Source organism: Notothenia rossii (genome assembly GCF_949606895.1).
Source record: "Notothenia rossii genome assembly, contig: scaffold_295, whole genome shotgun sequence".
In the NCBI taxonomy this organism is placed as follows: domain Eukaryota; kingdom Metazoa; phylum Chordata; class Actinopteri; order Perciformes; family Nototheniidae; genus Notothenia; species Notothenia rossii.
The window spans coordinates 16,190-40,215 of record NW_027639678.1 but is presented as its reverse complement, the minus strand read 5'-3'; the positions used below and the strand labels follow the sequence as shown (position 1 = coordinate 40,215).

Here is a 24,026-nt window from a genome sequence, read left to right as displayed (position 1 = left end):
TACACACATACTGAACATTCACATTACATTTTAAGTAAATCTTTCAAATTTGAAAACATGTTAGTCCCCTCTGACCTGCCCCTCTCCTGCGGCCGGTCTTCACCAGCACTCGGTACTGATGGAGGCCCGGTCGTCCACACAGAGGAACCCGGCTCAGCCTGGTTCTCTCCAGGTGGTCCAGTTTGTGAGCGATGAGCCCCAGCAGCAGGTGGATCAGAACCAGAACCGCACACACCATCCCGACCAGAAGGTTACGCACCGGACCCCCCGGCTGAGGAGAGACGAGAGAGAGATGAAGGAGCCTGATGCAGACTTCCCTTTATTGACTTTTCCTTTCATTTTTGTTTTCATTTTCTCTCTTTGTGAATGAACTCAACATTTGCCATGCTTAGCACAAACAAAACAATTGCACAAATATTACAGTTTTAAAAAGAAAATGCACTGGATTAAGGCTTCTAATGCAGCATCTTAAAGGTGGGGTAGGTAATTTTTGGAGAAACCAGCTCGAGTGCGCTAGAATTTGAAAATACACAACCGGAAAAAATCTGCCCCTTCCTTACAGAGCCCCTCCTCCAACACACACGAACGCGCACATGACCAATGAGGGCACGAGATAAGTTTGTGCACAGATGGAAGGCTGACAGGCAGGTAGGCCATCCAGTTACTTTAGCCGGGCCGGCTCAAATGATTGGTTGTACTTTTTACAGCGCCACGGCTTCCACTGATGATATTTTGTTATGTATTTTATTGTCAAAGCATTTCATGTATGCATTGCTATCGGGATGTTAAGAGCATTCCATGGAATATAACAACAAGTGTTCCTGAAATAAATTGCATACCCCACCTTTAATGTCATGTGTACATCAACTGTCTTGATACGTCACAGCCACTGTCGTCCATTCAGGAAAAGTCTGGCATTACCAAGACTGCAGTTGGGCAGCTCACTCATTCTTTTCAAACTGTATTTTTGTTATTAAAATGACAGGAAGCTGGGTGTTTTTTCTAATTAATACACAATAAAGCCAGTTTCTTAATGGATAACATTTGCAGAAACTCTTTCTGGAGGGAACTCAGGGATTTTAGCCTTCGCAGACCATTTACATGCACAAAATCCTACAGAAAACACTACAGGAAAGGGAAGAAATTGCTCCGGTGTAATGCTTTGTGTCTCACGTACCGGCGGCAGCAGCACCACGGCCCCGGGATGGAGGAACATGCTGGCCCCGAACATGGTGAGGTGCTGGGTGAGGCAGTGGGCGCTCTGCAGGGTGCTGCCCTCCAGAGGCTGCAGACCCTCACTGCTCCAACGCCTCTGCTGCACGCTGTAGTACTGACACACTGCGCTGAACACACACATCGACACACACACCGGACCACCGGAGCCCAGAGACGAGGACAGTTGGACGGAGAGAGGCTGGTCCGTCCGGTTCAGACTGTTGGAGGAAGATAATTCATGTTAGGTAATTAGCTAGAGGAGCAACTGACAGGTGAGGAGTTTACGGTACATTATCGCAAAAACAGTGCTCATACTTGCACGTGGGAAAGTAGTAGCCTAGTATTGAACGAATAAAATTGACAGTATTTTCCTCATTTCACATATAGCGCCTTTTTCTGAGCGATAGCATATTTAAAAATAGTTTTCAATGTGGAGTTGCACCCACCTTTTCTGAGAGCACCGCTATTTTGCAACTGATCTGAACGGTTTTAGTTGAACACATTTACATTTTACGGTTGATTATAGTGAAAAAACTATGACAAACACAAATAAAAAAGTAGCACAAATAGATCATAAAAGACAAGGGGGCTAAGCTAGTCCGTCTTATAAAAGCGTTGATAAGATGCCGAGTTATTATTACGAGAATAAAGCCTCTCTGCCAGAAGAACACAGCGATACAGGAAAGACCAGCGACTCACAGTGGAGACAGGAAGATGGTTTCCTCCATGAAAGGGGTCGCATCAGACAGATTTAGAGCCCACTCCCTCACCAGGGAATCCCAGGATGCATTAGTCCCCAGCAATGCAGAGCTCACTTCTATCCGGACATGTCCCAGACTCACTGGAGTAGCTCCTGAATATGCATAATGCAGTTAGAAAACAGCCTTTGGGATTCATAATTCATGCACTAACTCACGGATATACAGTAGGGGTAATTAATATTTATTTAGGTGCTGCTTGACCAACTTTAAAATAAAGTTCAGCGTCTTGATTTATAGACTTCCTGAAATGTCGTGTGTACATCAATTGTCTAGATACGGCACATCCACTGTTGTTCATTCAGGAAAAGTCTTGCATTACTAAGACTTGGGGAGCCCACTAAAAATGTTCAAACTGTATTATTATAACGTTATTGAAATGACAGGAGGCTGGGTCCTTTTCCTGATTAATACAAAATAAAGCCAGTTTTTTTATGGATAATTTTGGCAGAAACTCAGGCATTTTATCATTTACAGACCATTTACATGCACACAAATCTATAGAAATCACTACAGGAAAGGCGAAAAATTCAAAAAGGCACAATAGGGTCTCTTTAAGATCTGTAAAAAGACTGGTTAGATCCAGTGAAAGGTTAATATTGTTCTGTACCTGAGTCCAGGCTGAAGTTGAAGGAGATGTATGACCCTGCGTTTTCATCCAGTCCGTCCACAGCCTTGACTGTAAAGTTTAACATCCCTTCAGATGGCAACATCACCGTAAGACAAGTCCCATTCCCCGCTCCACCCCCATCATCCTGCCCAATATGGTGTTTGTTGGGCAGGGTGACCCGTATGGCCTGATCAGGATCCAGATCCTGTATGGTGATTGGTTGGCCTTGAGGTGTAGTGAGCTCCATTGCAACCAGAGAGGTGGAAATCGGAGGATCGGCTGCAGTCAGGAAGGGATTTGATCCAATATCTGCGTCAAACAGAACTTGAACTATCTCAGTCTTCTGGTTCTGCAGGTGATCAGTAAGAGAGGAGGGGATGAGAAATTGACATTTATGAGAGGGTATGATCTGGTGTTGGTTGGACTTTTGAGTGCAGAGGAGTTCAGAAGGGTCTCCATGGAAAGAAACTGTGTTGATGTAGTCGTTGGAGAGCAAAAGAGGCGCCTTGTCATTCATTTGGGCGTGCATCAGGGAGCGCATCAGGGCCCCTGCATGATTTAGCGCTAAGAGGACATTAGAGGACGCTAAATGAAGAGTGTCGTGGTGAGAACTGGAAGCTCTGATAGATACAGCCGCCAAGGTGCTACCTGGAAACAAAGAGAACACAACAATATATTTGATTTGTTCATTTAACCCTTGTGTTGTGTTCGAAAGCTGTTTCCGGTCATGGTGTTCGCATGAAGTCCAAAACGCTCAAAAATAATGACTATCATGCAATATTGTTTTAACTACATCATCACTAACTTATTATGCATTCACAACCTCACACTCCTGTTGTCATTTTATTATTTATGGCCCCAAAACACATATCTTTAAGTAGAAAATGGGATTGAATGAACTCATTATATTCCCTATAGTAAACACAGTGGATAATATGGACTAATATTAGAATACAATTTCCCCCCAAAACCTTTTTACAACTTTATATTATTAACTATAGTTCCAATAAAAAAAAACTAGAGGGTAGTTATTAGGGTTGTAGTACTCGAGACCGGACTTTTTAATGGTCTTGGTCTTGTCTCGGAATCGACTGCATTTGGTCTCGGTCTTGTCTCGGCCTCGGACCTATAGGTCACGAGATTTGATGTCAAGGCCGGTCGAGACCGTTCTTATTATACATCCATGGTCGAGACCACGGCTGTTTTTGGGGATGTGATTGGATGTAAACCGCCCTGTTTAAACAATTCAACCAGTGACGTGACTTCACGTGACTCTGAATCTTTGCCCTCATGCGCCGCAATGTTTGTAAACAAGGGACTGGTCTATACCGGCTGCTACCCCCCCACCTGTCGCCACCCCCTTCACACACTCAAACGCTCTTGCAGTGAAGATGTCGCAAAATGTATCAATCATTACATTTGGCTACACAAGCTACACAAAGTCTCAAAGCAACCAGTGTCAGAGTGAGTGTTGTATAGTTTAAAATAAGCAACATGAGATCAAATAGTCAGGTTCATTGAAGAGATATTAACATTACAGTTCAAATTAAATTGTTATTATAAAATCCCACATTGTAGCCAATAATACATGCTATATATATGTATTATAATACAGTTGATTGGGGAAAATAACACCTAATTGCAATTCATTTAATTTATATTGCAATTAGAATATTATAGGAAATGACCATTTTGGAAACTTTATTCGTATTTTAATTGAAAAATATATTTTACACGATCAGTGTCTGATTACTTTTATACCAAACAAAGACTTCTCGGCAGCTCCAAAATACTTTTAGATATTGTCAAACATTTTTCCTCACTGCCAATTTCAATTAGCAGATAATAAATAGAAATATGTAATATGTGTGTGTGTGTGTGTGTGTGTGTGTGTGTGTGTGTGTGTGTGTGTGTGTGTGTGTGTGTGTGTGTGTGTGTGTGTGTGTGTGTGTGTGTGTGTGTGTGTGTGTGTGTGTGTGTGTGTGTGTGTGTGTGTGTGTGTATGTTAAAGGGTTTTCCTTCATCCTGTGTGTGTTTGTCTTCAACAGTGGTTCCTGGTTTGTTGGTTTATTGTTTGTTGCTTAGACCTATATACCGTAAAATGTATATTATAATGTTACATATTATGTTCTTACTATGTTACTGTTTTTATATGAAAAGGATAACTTTTTGAATAAATATCTAACAAGTGACATGTAATGTAATGAAGTTGAATTTATATCTTATGTGTGTCTTTTTATGATGATGTGGATCTTTCAGATCAAATTGACTCTGGTATCTTACACATGGTATTGTAAGTCTATCATGAAGTGTTGGATTCACAGTAGTCTTGACTCGGTCTCGACCTTGGTCTTGGTCTTGACTCGGTCTCGCCCTCTTAAAGTCTTGGTCTTGACTTGGTCTTGACTCGGTCTCGCCCTCTTAAAGTCTTGGTCTTGACTTGGTCTTGACTCGGTCTCGACCTTGGTCTTGGTCTTGACTCGGTCTCGCCCTCTTAAAGTCTTGGTCTTGACTTGGTCTCGCCCTCTTAAAGTCTTGGTCTTGACTTGGTCTCGCCCTCTTAAAGTCTTGGTCTTGACTTGGTCTCGCCCTCTTAAAGTCTTGTTCTTGACTTGGTCTCGCCCTCTTAAAGTCTTGGTCTTGACTTGGTCTTGACTCGGTCTCGCCCTCTTAAAGTCTTGGTCTTGACTTGGTCTCGCCCTCTTAAAGTCTTGGTCTTGACTTAGTCTTGACTCGGTCTCGCCCTTGGTCTTGGTCTTGACTTGGTCTCGCCCTCTTAAAGTCTTGGTCTTGACTCGGTCTCGACCTTGGTCTTGGTCTTGACTCGGTCTCGCCCTCTTAAAGTCTTGGTCTTGACTTGGTCTCGCCCTCTTAAAGTCTTGGTCTTGACTTGGTCTCGCCCTCTTAAAGTCTTGGTCTTGACTTGGTCTTGACTCGGTCTCGCCCTCTTAAAGTCTTGGTCTTGACTTGGTCTCGCCCTCTTAAAGTCTTGGTCTTGACTTGGTCTTGACTCGGTCTCGCCCTCTTAAAGTCTTGGTCTTGACTTGGTCTCGCCCTTGGTCTTGGTCTTGACTTGGTCTCGCCCTCTTAAAGTCTTGGTCTTGACTTGGTCTTGCTACTCTCCGGTCTCAGTAATGTCTTGGTCTCGGATAAGGTGGTCTCGACTACAACACTAGTAGTTATTATATCATTTTAACTTGAAACGGGTCACGGGAGACCCGAACACAACATAAGGGTTAACCATGAGATTATGAGTGATTCATGCATGAGATACTTTTTGAAAAGCACCTATGATGTTGAGGATGTTCCTCCCTGTTTCCACCGCTGACAACACACCAGGACTCATCTGCTCCCCCATGACATGGATCATCTTCCCAACAGCTTCCAGAACCTTCTCTTGGCACTTTTCACTCACAAATTCACTTGGAACAGCCTTCAGAAAACAGAAATAGACGTGTCTTTTGCTATTTTTATGCTTAAAATGTTGAAAAAGAAGGAATAATCTGTACGATGTTAAGCTGTTGTGTGAAATATCTTTGTGTCTTTTTGGTCTCTTCTCCTCCTTTCTGTGTTTGCAAAGAATACAGTTGGCACTACACATATTTTCTAAATATTTGGGACTGTGAATGATAGGGAAACAAACAGTGGTTACTTACAGTAGACAGTGACAGAGCTGAGCTGATCTGATCTACATTCAGCATGGAGCTCACTGGGAGAGACGCCAGGACTCGGGTCACATTCTCCCGAATCTCCCTTCTGTCCAACAACGTCACGGCAGTCTGTCCAGCATCCATCTGTGGACAGATTGGGTGAGACTCATCATTAGTTTAAAGGTAATCTATCATGCTAAATCCACTTCTTCATGTCTCTTCTACATCAACATGTGTCCCCTCTTCTCCATGTCTCTTCTACATCAACATGTGTCCCCTCTTCTCCATGTCTCTTCTACATCAACATGTGTCCCCTCTTCTTCATGTCTCTTCTACATCAACATGTGTCCCCTCTTCTTCATGTCTCTTCTACATCAACATGTGTCCCCTCTTCTTCATGTCTCTTCTACATCAACATGTGTCCCCTCTTCTTCATGTCTCTTCTACATCAACATGTGTCCCCTCTTCTTCATGTCTCTTCTACATCAACATGTGTCCCCTTTTCTTCATGTCCCTTCTACATCAACATGTGTCCCCTCTTCTTCATGTCTCTTCTACATCAACATGTGTCCCCTCTTCTCCATGTCTCTTCTACATCAACATGTGTCCCCTCTTCTTCATGTCTCTTCGACATCAACATGTGTCCCCTCTTCTTCATGTCTCTTCTACATCAACATGTGTCCCCTCTTCTTCATGTCTCTTCGACATCAACATGTGTCCCCTCTTCTCCATGTCTCTTCTACATCAACATGTGTCCCCTCTTCTCCATGTCTCTTCTACATCAACATGTGTCCTCTCTTCTTCATGTCTCTTCTACATCAACATGTGTCCCCTCTTCTCCATGTCTCTTCTACATCAATATGTGTCCCCTCTTCTTCATGTCTCTTCTACATCAACACGTGTCCCCTCTTCTTCATGTCTCTTCTGCATCAACATGTGTCCCCTCTTCTCCATGTCTCTTCTACATCAACACGGAAAGAGACTCTGAAAGTTTCAGGAACAAAGATTCTCTCTCTTTTTGATCCATTTCTATGAAAACCTGTCTGAAAATGAGCCGATCAGATTTTGGCCACTTGATGATGTCATAACGATGTTTTCAACCAAGGTAACCCCCCCCCCCCCCCCCCCCCCCCCCCCCCTTATCACCTGAATCTCCTCTTAGAGCACAATTGAGTTCTTTTCAACCAAATGTCTCTCAGAGGGGCGTGGGGAGGGGCTCCTTATTTTCATCTAAAGTAACAGACAGAGAATCAGCACTTTGGAAACAGGGCTGAAACAGAGGGGATTATGGGTAATGCTGCAATGATCTGTTTGGTGTTTCAGCCAATCAGAGACAGGCTCTGGATATATCTGAGACCTGTGATATATTGATGAAAAACAGTATAATAGGGGACCTTTAATCATAGTCAGCTGCCATTTCATGCACATGCAAATGGGACCTGATTGAGCTGGCTGGTGAGGGCGATGGAATAAGGGATGATCTCTTGAGGGTTTCCTTGTTGGGCTAAAGCCCAAAGCTCTGTCTGGCTCTTGTTTCTCAGCCACTGATTGGCAACTGCGTCCTTTGGAGGAGTTTCAACTGTCAGCATTCTGTAGGAAAGAGGAAACAGAGACTGTGAGAGTTCACAAAAATCCACATTCGGCATAATCTGTAAACAACTTAAATATTGTTTCTAAATGTAGATGGACCATTCGAGTATAGGGACAGGTGTGGCACATGACAAGTTGTGATACATGTTATGCTTCGGCTGCATTAGTTCCTGGTAGCTTACCTGTTCAGAGCAATGACTTTTGCCCCCAGATGGTCTTCTACCAGCAAAGTAACTGAGATAACTGATGTGCTTCTTCCTTGCCCAGGACTTCCCATTGGAACCAGACTGCCATATGCTGAACGAGTACCCCTAGGAAAATAAATTAAGAAATAAAAGACAAAAGAGCTTAAGTTATCCAGGTCAAAAGACATTTGATTGCAGAATCTGGCAATGGGACTTTATTTGTGTCTGTTTGTAGTCAGGTAGTTTTGAAACAGGGCTCAAACAGAGGGGATTATGGGTAATGCTGCAATGATCTGTTTGGTATTTGGAGCCAAACACTTCAGAGACATGTTTTGTATATATCTGAGTCTTATAACCTATTGATGAAAACAGTATAATAGGGGACCTTTAAGATCACACGTCATGGTCTATAAATAGCTGTTAGTTGAGGTCTGTATTTACCTGTACAGAGTGAGTAAGGGGCACACCGGGCCATTGGGATGACATGGTGCAACTTGGAAGGTGTAAATCAGCTGAGAGGTCCCGCTTTCATCATCTTGCCACCCTGCCAAAAGACAACAGATGTTAGCAAATCCCGTTCAGTTTGATGGATAAATCACTTTCTCTAAACTGCAGGATTTCCTCAATTCAGAGTTGAAACGCTTCCACTCAGTGTTACCTGAGCAGTTGTAGGTGACCACCGTCTCCAGCAGACGTATATCTGACTCTGGGCTGAGTTCACAGAGGCCTCCATGAGGGGGATTGTTAGGGTGGATCGTCAGGCTGGCGCTACCCCAACGCCCTCTGCCAGGCTGGGACACATTGAGAGTGAAGGTGTAACTCTGTCCTGGTTGTAGGACACCTGAACGCACCACCAGGTTAGGAGAGTGTCTGCCTGTAGATGTGGAGACCTCGTTAAGGTCAAGGGTCACGCCAGTCTGGTCCTCAGCACCCCACTTGTACTGTGAGAAAACGCTTCAGGATGAATGTCTTGTGACTGTCAGAATAATTGTTGGATGCCATCAATAAACCTTAGCACTGTTCATTTGACCATTTAATTAAGTATTGCTAAGATGACATGAAGATTAAACCAATGAAGGTTGGAAACCAATGTCAATTTACAAACAAATTCCTTAAACACAAGATAATTAAAAAGATAATGAATAAAGCAGAGACTACAGCAAATGGAGAACAGTGTTCACTCCCATTACCGTTCCATTAACTCTTTTGCAACAGAATATTCCAAACATTTCTACTTTAAGATAAAGTTACTTAGTTGAAAGTGGGAAGTTATTGTCCGATTCCTTACCTGAGCTCGATCGTCACACTGTCCACATTGTCCTGACAGTACAGTGGGGGTGGTATAGCTTATTTGGTGAGGGGAGGACAGAAGAGAGCAGGACACACAATCCACAATCACAGGAAACACAGGAGCTTCACTCGTAGTCACCTGTGGATTAGACATGGAGGGAAGAAGAGTATTTTTTGGCTAAATTCATTGGTTTGTCTACCGTAACTTCTAAAATTGTCTCCCAAACTATTTATTTGTAAGAGCATGCTTTTGTGTTAAGACAGAGGGAGATGTGGGGTTATACTCACCGTCTGGTTGAAGGAGACAGGACTCCTTCCTGCTTTGTGTACAGTCAGGGTGAACACGTAGACTGTGCCTGAGTGCAACTGAGTGCCAAGCACTGTCACGTTACTGCTGTTAGTCGTCTTAGGCTGCTTTGCAAAATGAGACTCGGTTGAGTTCTGAAAATACAAACACGTGGGTCTTAGTATCACTTATATAGACTGTTTTTCAAATATGTATTCTATTATGTTATCTTATTCATCCTTAGGAGGATAGTAGTAGCTAATGTATTCTTCATAAAGACAACTAGGAAGATTGAGGTCACTGTAAAGGTCCCCTATGATACTGTTTTCCATCAATATATTATAGGTCTCAGATATATACAAACATGTCTCTGAAGTGTTTGCCTCGAAATACCAAACAGATCATTGCAGCATTACCCATAATCCCCTCTGTTTCAGCCCTGTTTCCAAAGTGCTGATTCTCTGTCTGTTACTTTAGATGAAAATAAGGAGCCCCTCCCCACGCCCCTCTGAGAGAGATTTGGTTACAAAGAACTCAATGGTGCTCTAGGAGGAGATTCAGGTGATAAGAGGGGGGGGGGGGGGGGGTTACCTTGGTTGCTGATTGGCTAATGGTTACACAGAACAAAACATCGTTATGACATCATAAAGTGGCCAAAATCTGATCAGCTCATTTTCGGCCAGGTTTTTATAGAAATGGATCAAAAAGAGAGAGAATCTTTGTTCCTGAAACTTTCAGAGTCTCTTTCCACAGAGGGGACACATGTTGATGTAGAAGAGACATGGAGAAGAGGGGACACATGTTGATGTAGAAGAGACATGGAGAAGAGGGGACACATGTTGATGTAGAAGAGACATGGAGAAGTGGGGACACATGTTGATGTAGAAGAGACATGGAGAAGAGGGGACACATGCTGATGTAGAAGAGACATGAAGAAGAGGGGACACATGTTGATGAAGAAGAGACATGAAGAAGAGGGGACACATGTTGATGTAGAAGAGACATGAAGAAGTGGATTTTGCATAATGGGTGACCTTTAACACAAAAAAGGTTTTTACCACAGTCATGGAGGTCCAGTGGTATTGCAGTGTATCCTCCACTCCAGGCGGTTCATCAGGGTCTTCAGACTCAGATCCGTCCAGGACGAGATCACTGAGGCTGGGCCACAGTCTGTGTGATCCTCCCTTGATAACAGCAACCAGCGCTGAGTGGACTACTGTAACGCTGATATTTCGTTGGACAAGTAAAGGCGTTCCCTGGAGGGAAACGGTGAACACCAAGCAATACTGTCCCAAACCCAGAGTATGCTTTGGGAGTAAGAGAAAGGGTGACGATGCATCTACCTGGCTTCCAAGAACGACTTTGTTCCCAGTGAATTTGTTACAATCTGACTCATTAAGTATCTCCCATAGGTACGCAGCTTTGTAAGCAGAGCAGTTAATGTCCACGATAGCTTCAAAAAAACTCATTCTAGACCTGAAGATAGTCAAATGGCTCTGGATAAGAGAAACTTGAGGGCTTGAACAAAGGAGCTCCTCCACTTGTATGTGTAGCTGTCTAGATACATGGCTGACACTGTTGAACACTTTGACCACAACCATGTATTTCCCACGGATATAATAAGTATGATTGACTGTGCTTAAGTCTGTTGCCAACGTCTCATTGGAGTCTCCAAAGTCCCAGAGGTATCTTGGATTGCTCCGTCCATTCATCTGTGCAGAAAACTTGACAGCATGTCCAACAAATAATCTTTCTGAATGACAGACAAGCGTCACCTTCTTAACAGCCCACTGAACGGTGGCAGTATCATTTACCTTCTTTGAGCAGACTCCATTGGTAGCAAGTACGCTAACAGACAGTAAACCACTTTCTGCAGGAGTAAAGATCACTTCCTGTCCTGTGAACATGGTAGGCTCAGACTCCAATGAATTAAATACCCAGGTGTAGTTTACAGGAAGTCCACTTTGAACTTCTGCCCTGAACCTGGTTCCTTTCAGAGCCTCGAAAGCATCAGAACAACAGTTCACAAGTCTCAGACCTTGAATATGCTCAGTGACCAGAATGCTTGAAGACATCTCAGAACTACTGACATGGTTCCAACCTTTCACCGTTACTAGATGTTTCCCTGCAGGAAGGCTCGATGTGGTGAACCGCCCTTCAAGAACGCTCTGACTACGAATCCAGTCCTTGTTTTTAAAGGTTATAGCAAAGCTGACATTGCTTCCTTTGGAGATTGTTGGAATAACAGTAACTTGTTCCTCCGTGCAGAAAGAAGACTCGGAAATGTTCAACGTTAGACCCTCGATTGCATCCTGGACTGTGACACTGTGTGAAACCATCTCCCAGTTGATCCCATTGGAGACATTCAAAGACACCTGATAGATGCCTTCATATGGAAACGTGTAGATGAAGGTCTGATCGAAAGCATTATAAAGATTAGCATCTTTTACTTCCCAGTTCCAGTGCAGATCACTTCCCTTCCGAATAATCCCATAGAGTTGAATAGCAGAACTTGTGGGGGCATAAAACGGATGCGTTTTTCCTTCAATCTTAAAATCCACTTCTTGGATTCCCTCCTGTATATTCAACTCTTTGGTGACATTGCATTGGCTGAGGACATTTTGAACCAACACTCTAACAAGACGATGACCAACAGTTGTAAAAGTGTGGAGAAGGAAGGATGCATGTGTTTGCAAAGGTGAGACACCAGACATCATATACCAAAGGTACTCCAAATCTGAACCGGTAACCACCGATACAGAGATATTCACTACTTTCCCTAATGCCACGATATTTAATTGTGTTGTAATGTGCGCACCTGTAACACGCTGTACTGCCAACAAAGAAACAACACTGGTGGCCTCACCCAACTTGTTAGAAGCTCTTAACTGAACTGAAATCCCTCCAGGAGATTCAGCTAGCATCTGAAAAAGCTCTTCATCACCAGTCAATGTATGGTTTATTCCGCTTTGTGTAGCGAGCCATTGATAAGAGACATTGGATCCCTTGGTGATCGAGGCAATAAACACTAGTTCCTCTTGTGTTGGTACGTATTTAACATTTATCAGGTTCTTACATTCAATCTGAGGACCCTCTATTCTTTCAAAGACCTCTACTAGAATAGCTGCTTCCTTTCTACTCACCAAGTTCTGTGCTATAACTCGGACTTGATACACTCCTGGTTTCAGGAAAGCAAATCTAAACTGATCGGTCCCCTGTATGTTTGAGGATATACCGTCTACAGTCCAGTAGTAAATGGTGCTACTGATTGCACTGCTAATTGCTGAGATGAGTGTTTCTTCTCCAACTGCGGCATAAGGCTGGTTGGTGTGAAGAGAAAGGTCCGAAATAGCATTTAAAACATTGACTTGAAGGGTCACAGAATCACGGCTAACGGCGTTAAATGCTGTGGCGGTGACTGTAAACTGACCTGTTGTGGTAAAGAAATGTGACACGTTTTGGTTCTGCTCCACAGGAGATCCATCTCCAAAGTCCCACAACACGGACACATTGCTACCAGTGCAGGAAGCAAGCCAAAATGATGCTAATGTGTTGACTGTCAGTGTGATACTTTCACTATCATGCCCCACAGACAGGTCACTTACAGGGTGTTGAACGGTGATACTAGCTCTGGTTGTTTTGTTGCTAACGCTGTTACTTGCTGTCACTAAAACCACTTCCACACCTTCATCCCTAAAGATGAAACACTTTTGAGCATTTCCTGTCACAGCAATGAGGCTAGAGGAGCTGTTGAACCATTTCAATTGGTAACCTCTCATCTGTACAGGTAAAACTAACACCTTGAAGCATACCTCTTCCCCTACTGCCACTACTTCCTTTGATGGCTGCACTGATACGTTGGTTATTCGCGATTCGATACAGATACTCGTATTATAGGATACTGATGTAACAGAACTCAACACAGTCAGACTAATATGACAAATCCCATTGTTTAGGAAGGTGTGCATGGCTGTAGATTGCCCAGTTAATACAATCAGAGACGAACCATCTTGAAACAGCCAATGGAAAGTCAGATTGGATATGTTCCCATTCACCAAAGCAGTAAACTGTTTTTCGTTTCCACTCATGACACATGTTGTAGGGAGAACTCCACTAACAGCCAACGTATAGACCTCCACACTGATGGACTGATGAGCTTTGCTGACAGTATTCGAGACAGTTACATCTACCGTATAGTTTCCTGGTAATACATAGACATGGGAGATGGAGCCATCTGAAATGTTGCGCTGAAAGGATCCATCGCCAAAGTCAAAATCCCACGTTAGATTACTACCAGTCGTCACTGTAGCTCGGAAATCTGTAGCTACGTTTAGTTCGCTGGGTCCATTGTAGCTGACTGTTAATCCAGAGATTTTCTCCAGAGCTTCCACCATTATCCAGGAGGTCAGGACTGTCAGGGTGTTGTTGGCACACACTGTGACGTTGTAAACCCCTGCAGAAATAAAACTGTGGTTGACTTTATGGTGGATGCTTTGGAGAGATTCAGAGCTATCGCCAAAGTCCCATGTGTAGACCACAGCGTAGGTCGAGGGCTCCACTGTAGCTTCAAGAATAAGAGTCTGATTGACGAGAGGTACAGGAACGTTGGAGGAAATAAGGAGGTGATTTAATTGAGGGCGAACCCTTATCTTCTTGGAGGCGTCAGTGTGGTCATATTGGTTGGAGACTTGGACGTGAAGTGTGTAGTCATCTGCAAAAAGAGACATAATAAGTACAAAGCACAGTTTTCAGAACCAGTGTCAATCTTCGACCAAAATAAGGACATTACTATATCTAAAATTGATTTGAAGGAGACATGAAAATAACATTTAGGTTGTGATTCTATCTTCCCAAGGAATGTACGTAGGGCCATTATCTATTATCCAATTTCCTTTTGCTCTGCTTTGATCTCCATCAACTTGTTATGGGAGTTTTCAGGCTCTAGGGCTGCTAAAGGCTCCTCTATCTTCTTGAGGTAGACACAAAGTTCTTTAGACGCTTCCTTTTACTCAGCAGGGAGAAAACAGTGGGTTTATCAAACATCTTGATGTATACCAGATGCCTACTTGTCGGGGCTGGGATAATAAGTGGTGAGAATGAAGCACATGGTTATGTTTCAGACTTTAAAACCTCTCAAACAAAAACCATCACTACAATCAACCCCCTCTTAAAATGACAGATAATCATTTGACAGTTGTGTTTGTGTTTACCTGGGATGGGATAGGTATAGTTCACAGAGTCCTGGACGTACACTTGTTTGTCTCCTCTCTCCATGAGCCCCTCCATGGACTGGCATGGAGCAGATTGTGTGTGGATCATCTCGCTACTGCCATCCCCAAAATCCCATCTACAGGACAAACACCAAATTAAACGATTTAAGGCTATCCGTTTGAAAAATCTCACCAGTCACCAAGTTTCAATCTCAGGATCCACGTATTTCTGATCCTCTCAAGAATGGAAGGAGTCATCACATACAGAGCATCAACTAGTTCCTGAACAGTGTCCTTCACATGCTGATATCCAAGAGAGGGAGTTCCTCAGTCACAAGATGGAGGAATAGAAAGCAGTATTCAATGTTTACTTCAGATTAGCTCCACGTCAGAAATGATCATGCTTGTCATATGTCTCTCTCCATAGAGGCTGAATCATCATGTTAATCACATAGCTATCATATGCCTCAAACAGTCCTGATGCTCTTCTAGGTCATCACACATCCTGTCATGTTCACAGCTACAGTTGGGATACCTTTGTTAGCATGTTACTCTGATGTTGGAAGAGGACATTCACTATTTTCCCAACACTATCCAATGTTTTTCTCATAGGATATCTGAGGGTACGAAATGCAATGCTTTACCTGAAGGTGACTGGCAGGGAGATATCCACTTTGACCCTGAGAGTGTAGAGGTGTGTAGCATCCACAGCTATGATCTCCCTGACCAACAGGAACTGTGGATCAGACAGTGGGCTCATTTCATCAGCAGTCAGGAGGGTTTGATGGCTCTGGGAGCTCACAGGGTTGGAAGCTGTCACCTAGAAACAGATCACGTAAGATAATGTATAGAATGATCACAAATATACAATCAAAGAGACAACTGAATGATCTTACCCTGAGCTTGTACTCGGCAGGTTTCTTGAACACAACGCTGTAAGATTCTCCTTGATTGGCAAAGTTCTCCAGGTAGTCAATCACCCATGTGAATTTCACTGAGGAACCACTCTCCACTTTGGCTGTAAATGACTACAATGCAAAAAACATATGGAAGATACAAATGTCAAATCCATTTTTCCAAGGATTGATCCTCTGGGGAAAAGGAACTTCAGTTGTAATGCGTCTAATTTCAGTCTACACCAAAGTATTGGACCGACCATCAATCGTTTCTGTCTTTAGAGCAAATCAATAACATATGGAAGATACAAATGTCAAATAAATGTTTCCAAGGATTAATCCTGGGGAAAATAAATGTCTGTACAAAGTTTCAGTTGTAATGCGTCTATGGTCTTCAGATACTTCAGTCCACACCAAAGTATTGGACCGACCATCAATCGTTACTATCTTTAGAGCAACTTAATAACTGTTCACTTAAAATAATATTTGGTCAAATGAGCAGGATGTGTTTGTTGAAAGTATACGTTTTGTCCTCTCACCTGTGGTGTGTCTACGATCATCCTCCGGCATCCATGCGGCTCAACACTTAGCCCTGTGACTTCCTCATAGCTGCAAACCCTCACACTCACACTCTGAAAGCTTTCTGCGTCCATCACACTGATGTTCAGCGTTTCAAACCCAACTGTGGGCGATATCATGGTCACAGAGGAGAACCAGGCATCATGGGACTGTCTCTTACATCCATCCCAGGATTGAGCCACCTCTTTGGGGCAAGATGATAGGAAGGGAACCCCCGTCTGGAGAACTGGGGCTGACCATGTGCTACTTGCTTTCTCGCCAAACAGGACCTTGACCACAATGAGTGTCGGGACGTTTATTTGGACGTGAATCTGGTTATTTGCATCTGGCACAGGGTGGATGACGTCAAGCCTAAATTTAGATCCAAGACTCGGAGTAGGACCAGTTGTGAAGGCCTGGTTGTTTAAGGCCGTGGTTGTCTCTCTTTCAGTGAAGCCAGGGTTATCTTCGTGCTCGGTTCCTCTGTGAAGATTGTCCACGTACATCATCCTTAGATCACACACCACCCCGTCCACCCACTGGCCTCCATGGGGAAGGGAAGTGAGGCCTCCCTCCCTCCAGCCCCCCCACTCCTCCCTCCTCCTCAGGGACATGTAGCTTTGGCGCCAGGGGGACTTTAGAGAGGCGTCACTGTTCACGCAGTGTAAGAAAGTCGCAGAGTCACGAGTGTGTTGAACAGCCACGATATCATCGGGGTACACCATGATCGCTCGATCTGGAAGAATCAGCTGTTGTGGGGAAAGAGAAACAGGGAAATCTGTGAGAAATTAGTTTTTTTTAAATCTATATTGTGTTGAAACGACAACATAAAGACATATTTTTTTAGGTAATTCATGAAGTTAACATCACCCGGTTTCCCTTGACATGAAAAAAAAAACGTTGGGTCTTAGGACCCCTGCAGCACTCATTGGCAGCAGTTCAACGTACACTTATAGTTGTCAGTTCAGAGCTCGGGTTAACCCTCAGAGGCAGGTCGGCCACCAGGTGGTAGAAAGGCGGTATTGCAGTGTATCTGGGAGGTAAAACGAAGCCTCGGGCTTCTGTTTCAGAGTCGTAGGGGCTGCAGGGACTAGTGGTGGGCTTGCAGACCTCCAGCAGGTGGCACCAGTACTGACCTGTGCTGCAGCCCCCTGTCGTGTTGCACAGCGGGACGGCTGAGCAGCAGCTGAACGGATTAAAGAGAGTGCTGCAACCTGAGGAGAAGAGAGGAGATTAATACCTTCAGGCAGAGATGGCAAAAGTACAGACATCCTTTACTCAAGTAGAAGTACAGATACTTGTGTTTAAAAATACTCTGGTAAAATTAGAAGTACTGACTAAACTTCTTTACTCAAGTAAAAGTAAAGAGGCTTTGAAATGTACTTCAGTAAAAAGTACCCACAACTAGCAGCTGTTTTAAAGAGTACCTGACCTCCCTTTATATTAATAGAACAATAATGTCATTGTTAGCTAATGAATGTTTCCATGGTGACCAACGGCAACATGACAACGTTTCCATTGGTCCCTCTTCTTTAGAGAAGACCAGCAAATGATGGATACACGGATCGTGTTCAAATCAATAGGCACGCAATGACTCTAAATGATAATGATCACGCCACCAAACACACATTCAGACTAAAGGAACCAGCCTGTTTGGAAAATGTGAGAAGTAGAAAGTACAGGTATTTGAGTTCAACATGTAAAAAGTAGAAAGTTCAGTTATTTGTGTTCAACATGTAAGAAGTAGAGTACAGGTATTTGTGTTCAACATGTGAGAAGTAGAAAGTACAGGTATTTGTGTTCAACATGTAAGAAGTAGAAAGTTCAGTTATTTGAGTTCAACATGTAAGAAGTAGAAAGTTCAGGTATTTGAGTTCAACATGTAAGAAGTAGAAAGTTCAGTTATTTGTGTTCAACATGTAAGAAGTAGAAAGTTCAGTTATTTGTGTTCAACATGTAAGAAGTAGAAAGTACAGGTATTTGAGTTCAACATGTAAGAAGTAGAAAGTACAGGTATTTGAGTTCAACATGTAAGAAGTAGAAAGTACAGGTATTTGTGTTCAACATGTAAGAAGTAGAAAGTACAGGTATTTGTGTTCAACATGTAAGAAGTAGAAAGTTCAGGTATTTGTGTTCAAAATCTAAGAAGTCAAAGCAAAAAGTTGTCAGAAAAATAAGTAGTGGAGTAAAGTACTGATACCAGAACAATTTAAGTACAGTTACAAAGTCTTTGTACTCCACTACTTCCCACCTCTGCTGAGGAGCAGACAGGTGATAATCTCCTGTCTGCTCGACCCTGTAGGAGATTATCACCTGCAGGGTCGAGCAGACATGAGATTTCTGTTAATCTATTGTACTCAAGCTCCCAGGAAGTGCTCCGGACTCTGAGGAAAATATTCATAGTGGCCAAACGGCGGTACTACAACTTCTGTATCAGTCCGTGACGTCACTGGGCCCAGAAAGACTCTTTCCCATTGACTAACATTGGGAAAGAGACGTCTGTAAATCAGCGGATATATTTTTTTTTTACTGAATAAACTACCCAGCACGAACACTTTCATCCACATTTATTTTCTCTCTCGATTCATTCTACTGAGCTGAGAGCAAGAGATCGGGGGCAGGGCTTAATGAAAGGAGGCGGGGCTTAAGCAGAAACTCAACTGCGCTCTATGAGTTACATGCGGGTACTTCTACTCTGACAGCAAAGCATGATGGGTAATCTTTGACGTTTTGCTCTCGAAAATGTCAGGCCATTTTGTCCTCATGCGCCAATGAGCAGCTCTCATAGGAAAGAACGAGACACCGCCTCCGACGCTGTATCCAGTTCCTATTAAACATCCATGGTCGTACTGTACCTGGAGGAACCAGATGGTGGTTGGGGTTGCAGTACGGTCGGAGGATCTGGACACGAGACAGAGAGGAGTCAGGACTGGGTTGGACCACCAGCTCTACGGAGACCAGCTGACCTGCATGACTGAACCACAGACCTGGGAACAGCTGCATCTGTGGGGTCAGAGGAGCAACAGATTATCAACCAGGAACACAAACTGTGGATAAAAACCTTTAATTTATACGTTTTTAAACACAATTGAAGCTGAAGTGCAGAGCTTTAGTTCTGCCTAGATCATAGTGATGGCATGGTGGCTGTGGATGCTCAAGATAAAGAAGAACATCGTACATAGAAACAGTATATATTTCAAACATTTGCAAGGGATGACTTTAAGAGAACGCTCCTGACATTGAATTGAAACAAACTGAATTGAACAAACGCTCTTTGACACGTTAAAGTCCTGAAGTCCTGTTTAAAAAAAAGATATATTCAATTGGATGGTGCTTGCTAGCTATTTTTTAAATTGCACTCGAGCGCAACATGAAGGCTATAGGTTCAAGTGGTATAACTCACGCAATTCGTGGATTTCCATAATGTAATAAAGTGTTTTAGTTACTGTAGCTACTCCACATTCTCCATGTACCCATTGCCATCTACAGAAATACTTTAGGGTACAGTTGACCCCTGTTTGGAATCACTTCATGGAACTCTGATAACCAAACTTTATATGTTTCTGACCCTTAATAACCAATCAATGCCAACCTGTAACCCTTTATAGGAGTATTCAGTCGGAGAGCGTTGAAACCAAGCACTGGTGATCACTTGTCAGATATAGTAGATTTAAATACTTTTCTAAAATACCATATCAGATTTATCTTGTGAAGCTTAAGATAGTTCCCAATGTTTTTGACATCTAACTGACCTCCACTGTGATCTGTCCGATGTCCGGTGCATTGGGTAAGGGTTGAATCTGGATCTGAGTGTAGTCACCGCTCATGAGAACCGACCCGGTCAGATAACTGTCCACAGACGGGAAAGACTCTGCACAAAGAGGGGTTAGCAAACAAATCTATAAATTAACAAAACATGAGGATAATGTCAACAACCTGAATATTGTCCGGTAGTTTCTGTGTAGCTCTGGTGCTTTTGAGTGAATTCAAAGTCCTACCTGTTACTTCCCTTTCACACAGGAAGAGGTATTGTCCGGCACATTGAGTCTTCCTCCACTCTCCTTTTGTCCCCAAAGCCATCTGAGTACACTCCGCTGGACTCTCTACAGGAATCACTGGCTCGATAACATCCGTCTGGTCCGACCCATCTCCCCCCGATCCTTTCAACCAAACCCACACTGTGGTTTTCCTAAAGCAACACAAAAACAAAAGACAAAGGGTAAATAAACTCCAGAATGGGCACACACCCTAACCCTAACCCCAACCCTAACCCTGCAGCCCTGGAACAAAATACTGTACAATAGAGGAGACATTTCTTTGCACTCACACTGGAAAGGAGTGTTGGATGAAGTCCTGCAGCTCCAGGCTCTCAGCAGAGGCAACATCTCCTCTGCGAGTCTCTCTGCAGGAAGTCTGAGCGTCGGGCCATGAGGACGGACTCTCAGAGAGAAAGAAGCATCGTCTGCTGGAGACATGGATCTGCCCTCCCTGTGGACAAGGACTGTCCTCTGGAAGACAACACAGTGAAGTGAAACACAGGTTATTATTACACACTGACTGCATGAGCTGTTAGAAATCTGCTCAAAGACTGTTGCTCACCCTGTCAGAGACTTTCTGACTCACAGACCATAATAACCTAAAATCATCTGGGACCCAAAGCATGCTCTGAACAGAGGATATGAACTGCTACCATCTGATGGAGACTCACTAAAGTCAGCCTGAAGCATCCTTTGTGCTCCAGTCAGTCCCTCTCAGTAAACAGAGCTACAGATCAGATGCACGCTGAAGGCTCTTTGAGCAGCTCTCACTGATCCTGCTGTTAGGTTCAATGTGTATTGGTTGTTTTCCATGTGTTGTGTCTTGATATGTTTATGTTGATGTTACACATGGAGCTGCTGTGATGCAAGGAGCATTTCAGACTTGATCCAACCATTAAAGTATTATCGTATCATTTGAAAGAGGAGGCATTTCAAAAAGAATCATGACAGCTTTTAATTCACGTGTTATGAGAATGAGTTCAATTAAAGATCTCCAAGTGTTTGTTTCCACAGTCAGGTTGCTAATTAGTGGAATTAATGAACGCTGTTGAGATCTTAAATCAGATGATGAGACCGCCCTGTGGACAACGACTGTCCTCTGTAAAGCAATGCAGCTAAATAAAATACAGGTTATCATCACACACTGAGAGAGGAGACATTTCCCTCCAACCTGACATCCAGAATTCTGACTCTCTCCCCAGTTTTCCAAATCACGTCTCAAATCACGTCTCAAACCACATTTCAAATCACGTCTCAAAACATATCTCTTCACACAGGCAGATCCACCCTGATCACATCACACATCCTCTGCTTTTCTGTTTTTATTGATTGATTATTGTCTTGTTTTTTGGACTGTTGTTTTGTGTACAGTACCTTGAGAGCCTTGAAAGGTCTAGGATCATGACAGCTTGAAATGTGTGTGATACGAGAATGAGTTCATTAAAGGTCTCCAAGTGTTTGTTTCCACAGTCAGGTGGTTAATTAGTGGGAGTAATTAACCCCGTTGAGATCTTAAATCAGATGACGAGGAGTAGGTTTAGCTCATTAGCACAACAGGAAAGCTGATTTGTATTCTGCACATTTCGTAGATGACACAAACTCACCTGTAAAGTTTCAATTTGAGAACATTTTATTGATAGCTATAGTAGTGCTACACGGAATTTAGACCCCATTTACACGGGAACGCAAACGAACCGAATTCGATATCAAAAAAGCGCTATCCTGTGTGATACGATATTTTCGAAGTGTTAGGGTTAGGGGTTAGCAACATTTATTTACTGTATGTAAAGTCAAGGCACTCATTATGCAATGGTTGTTGTCTTAATGGAAAATAAAACTTGAAAATATAAAAATATAGGAAATAAATAAATATATAAATTAAATAATAATGAAGGAAAAAAGTCTTGTTTTCTGTTCCGTATAAAATAAATGCTTTCTACAAATACACATTCACGCTATAAATAATCTTAAAAATAAACAATTTGAGAAGTAAATATGACTTGTGTTAATAGATAGAATTGAAGCTATCTGTACCAACCTGCTACTATGACACTCTGAACCCTCCTCTCTCTTAAGATGCGCAAAACCACAAGTTATCCCAACAACAACATCAGTTTTTCTCATTTTAAAGCAAAATGTAATAAAAAAAGAAGCGTCTCACCTTTGGCTGCAGTGCTCAGAAACACACACAGAATCCACAACGTCTGCTTTACTGGCACAAATATCATCGTGTAGCGCACATCACATCCTCCTGAAGAAGAAATAGTCCCTGCCTGATCACCACATGGAGCTTAATGCACTCCTGTTATTGCATCAAATCATTTTTTCTTCATCCTTGTTGCTGTTGCACAAGTATCCTAAACTCTGAGTCTGGTCCACACGCTCTGATCTCCCCCTCCTCTCGTTCTGCAAACACTCTGAGTTATGGGGGTGTCGTGAAGGCCTCTTCTTCTCTGTTTTCTCTTTCTGAGCGCCTGGGTGACTTCTACTTTGTCTCTCAGCAACAGAGAGTGGACAGAGGAGGCTCATTACCATGTTGTAAAACCCCTGCAGCTCAATAGAGACCCTCAGTGCAGAGACAAGCCTCAGAGACTGGAGACTCTGTCGTTTGGGTACGAATTGTTGCTACTTTATAGTTTAAACCATATCTGCTCATTTTGAGGTGTATATCAGTATGTAGTGTCTCTACTTTAAAGAGTCCTCTCCTGCTGATGTTCAGGTGTATATCAGTATGTAGTGTCTCTACTTTAAAGAGTCCTCTCCTGCTGATGTTCAGGTGTATATCTGTATGTAGTGTCTCTACTTTAAAGAGTCCTCTCCTGCTGATGTTCAGGTGTATATCAGTATCTAGTGTCTCTACTTTAAAGAGTCCTCTCCTGCTGATGTTCAGGTGTATATCCGTATGTAGTGTCTCTACTTTAACGAGTCCTCTCCTGCTGATGTTCAGATGTATATCAGTATGTAGTGTCTCTACTTTAAAGAGTCCTCTCCTGCTGATGTTCAGGTGTATATCAGTATGTGGTGTCTCTACTTTAAAGAGTCCTCTCCTGCTGATGTTCAGGTGTATATCAGTATGTAGTGTCTCTACTTTAAAGAGTCCTCTCCTGCTGATGTTCAGGTGTATATCAGTATGTAGTGTATCTACTTTAAAGAGTCCTCTCCTGCTGATGTGCAGGTGTATATCCGTATGTAGTGTCTCTACTTTAAAGAGTCCTCTCCTGCTGATGTTCAGGTGAATATCAGTATGTAGTGTCTCTACTTTAAAGAGTCCTCTCCTGCTGATGTTCAGGTGTATATCAGTATGTAGTGTCTCTACTTTAAAGAGTCCTCTCCTGCTGATGGTCAGGTGTATATCAGTATGTAGTGTCTCTACTTTAAAGAGTCCTCTCCTGCTGATGTTCAGGTGTATATCAGTATGTAGTGTATCTACTTTAAAGAGTCCTCTCCTGCTGATGTTCAGGTGTATATCAGTATGTAGTGTCTCTACTTTAAAGAGTCCTCTCCTGCTGATGTTCAGGTGTATATCAGTATGTAGTGTCTCTACTTTAAAGAGTCCTCTCTTGCTGATGTTCAGGTGTATATCAGTATGTAGTGTCTCTACTTTAAAGAGTCCTCTCCTGCTGATGTTCAGGTGTATATCAGTATGTAGTGTCTCTACTTTAAAGAGTCCTCTCCTGCTGATGTTCAGGTGTATATCAGTATGTAGTGTCTCTACTTTAAAGAGTCCTCTCCTGCTGATGT

The 24,026-nt window shown here is 42.9% G+C and overlaps 1 protein-coding gene across 1 annotated transcript in view; it reads right to left on the bottom strand.

Moving 5' to 3' along the window:
* The window catches only part of LOC307027532 (polycystin-1-like), a gene marked incomplete at its 5' end in the record, with an annotated part of 31,122 nt that extends 8,609 nt beyond the window's left edge, over nucleotides 1–22,513 (bottom strand). Inside the window, 23 exons of the mRNA XM_079695801.1 lie at nucleotides 76–271; nucleotides 1,178–1,433; nucleotides 1,915–2,068; nucleotides 2,584–3,231; nucleotides 5,872–6,016; nucleotides 6,240–6,377; nucleotides 7,673–7,823; nucleotides 8,006–8,134; nucleotides 8,450–8,552; nucleotides 8,667–8,949; nucleotides 9,297–9,437; nucleotides 9,587–9,739; nucleotides 10,643–14,295; nucleotides 14,795–14,931; nucleotides 15,439–15,614; nucleotides 15,691–15,822; nucleotides 16,230–16,997; nucleotides 17,197–17,462; nucleotides 19,104–19,251; nucleotides 20,001–20,119; nucleotides 20,247–20,437; nucleotides 20,576–20,756; nucleotides 22,447–22,513. Coding sequence (XP_079551927.1) covers nucleotides 76–271; nucleotides 1,178–1,433; nucleotides 1,915–2,068; nucleotides 2,584–3,231; nucleotides 5,872–6,016; nucleotides 6,240–6,377; nucleotides 7,673–7,823; nucleotides 8,006–8,134; nucleotides 8,450–8,552; nucleotides 8,667–8,949; nucleotides 9,297–9,437; nucleotides 9,587–9,739; nucleotides 10,643–14,295; nucleotides 14,795–14,931; nucleotides 15,439–15,614; nucleotides 15,691–15,822; nucleotides 16,230–16,997; nucleotides 17,197–17,462; nucleotides 19,104–19,251; nucleotides 20,001–20,119; nucleotides 20,247–20,437; nucleotides 20,576–20,756; nucleotides 22,447–22,513 — 8,335 coding nt within the window. The remainder of the gene's footprint in view (nucleotides 1–75; nucleotides 272–1,177; nucleotides 1,434–1,914; nucleotides 2,069–2,583; nucleotides 3,232–5,871; nucleotides 6,017–6,239; nucleotides 6,378–7,672; nucleotides 7,824–8,005; nucleotides 8,135–8,449; nucleotides 8,553–8,666; nucleotides 8,950–9,296; nucleotides 9,438–9,586; nucleotides 9,740–10,642; nucleotides 14,296–14,794; nucleotides 14,932–15,438; nucleotides 15,615–15,690; nucleotides 15,823–16,229; nucleotides 16,998–17,196; nucleotides 17,463–19,103; nucleotides 19,252–20,000; nucleotides 20,120–20,246; nucleotides 20,438–20,575; nucleotides 20,757–22,446) is intronic.
* Nucleotides 22,514–24,026: the final 1,513 nt, after the last annotated feature.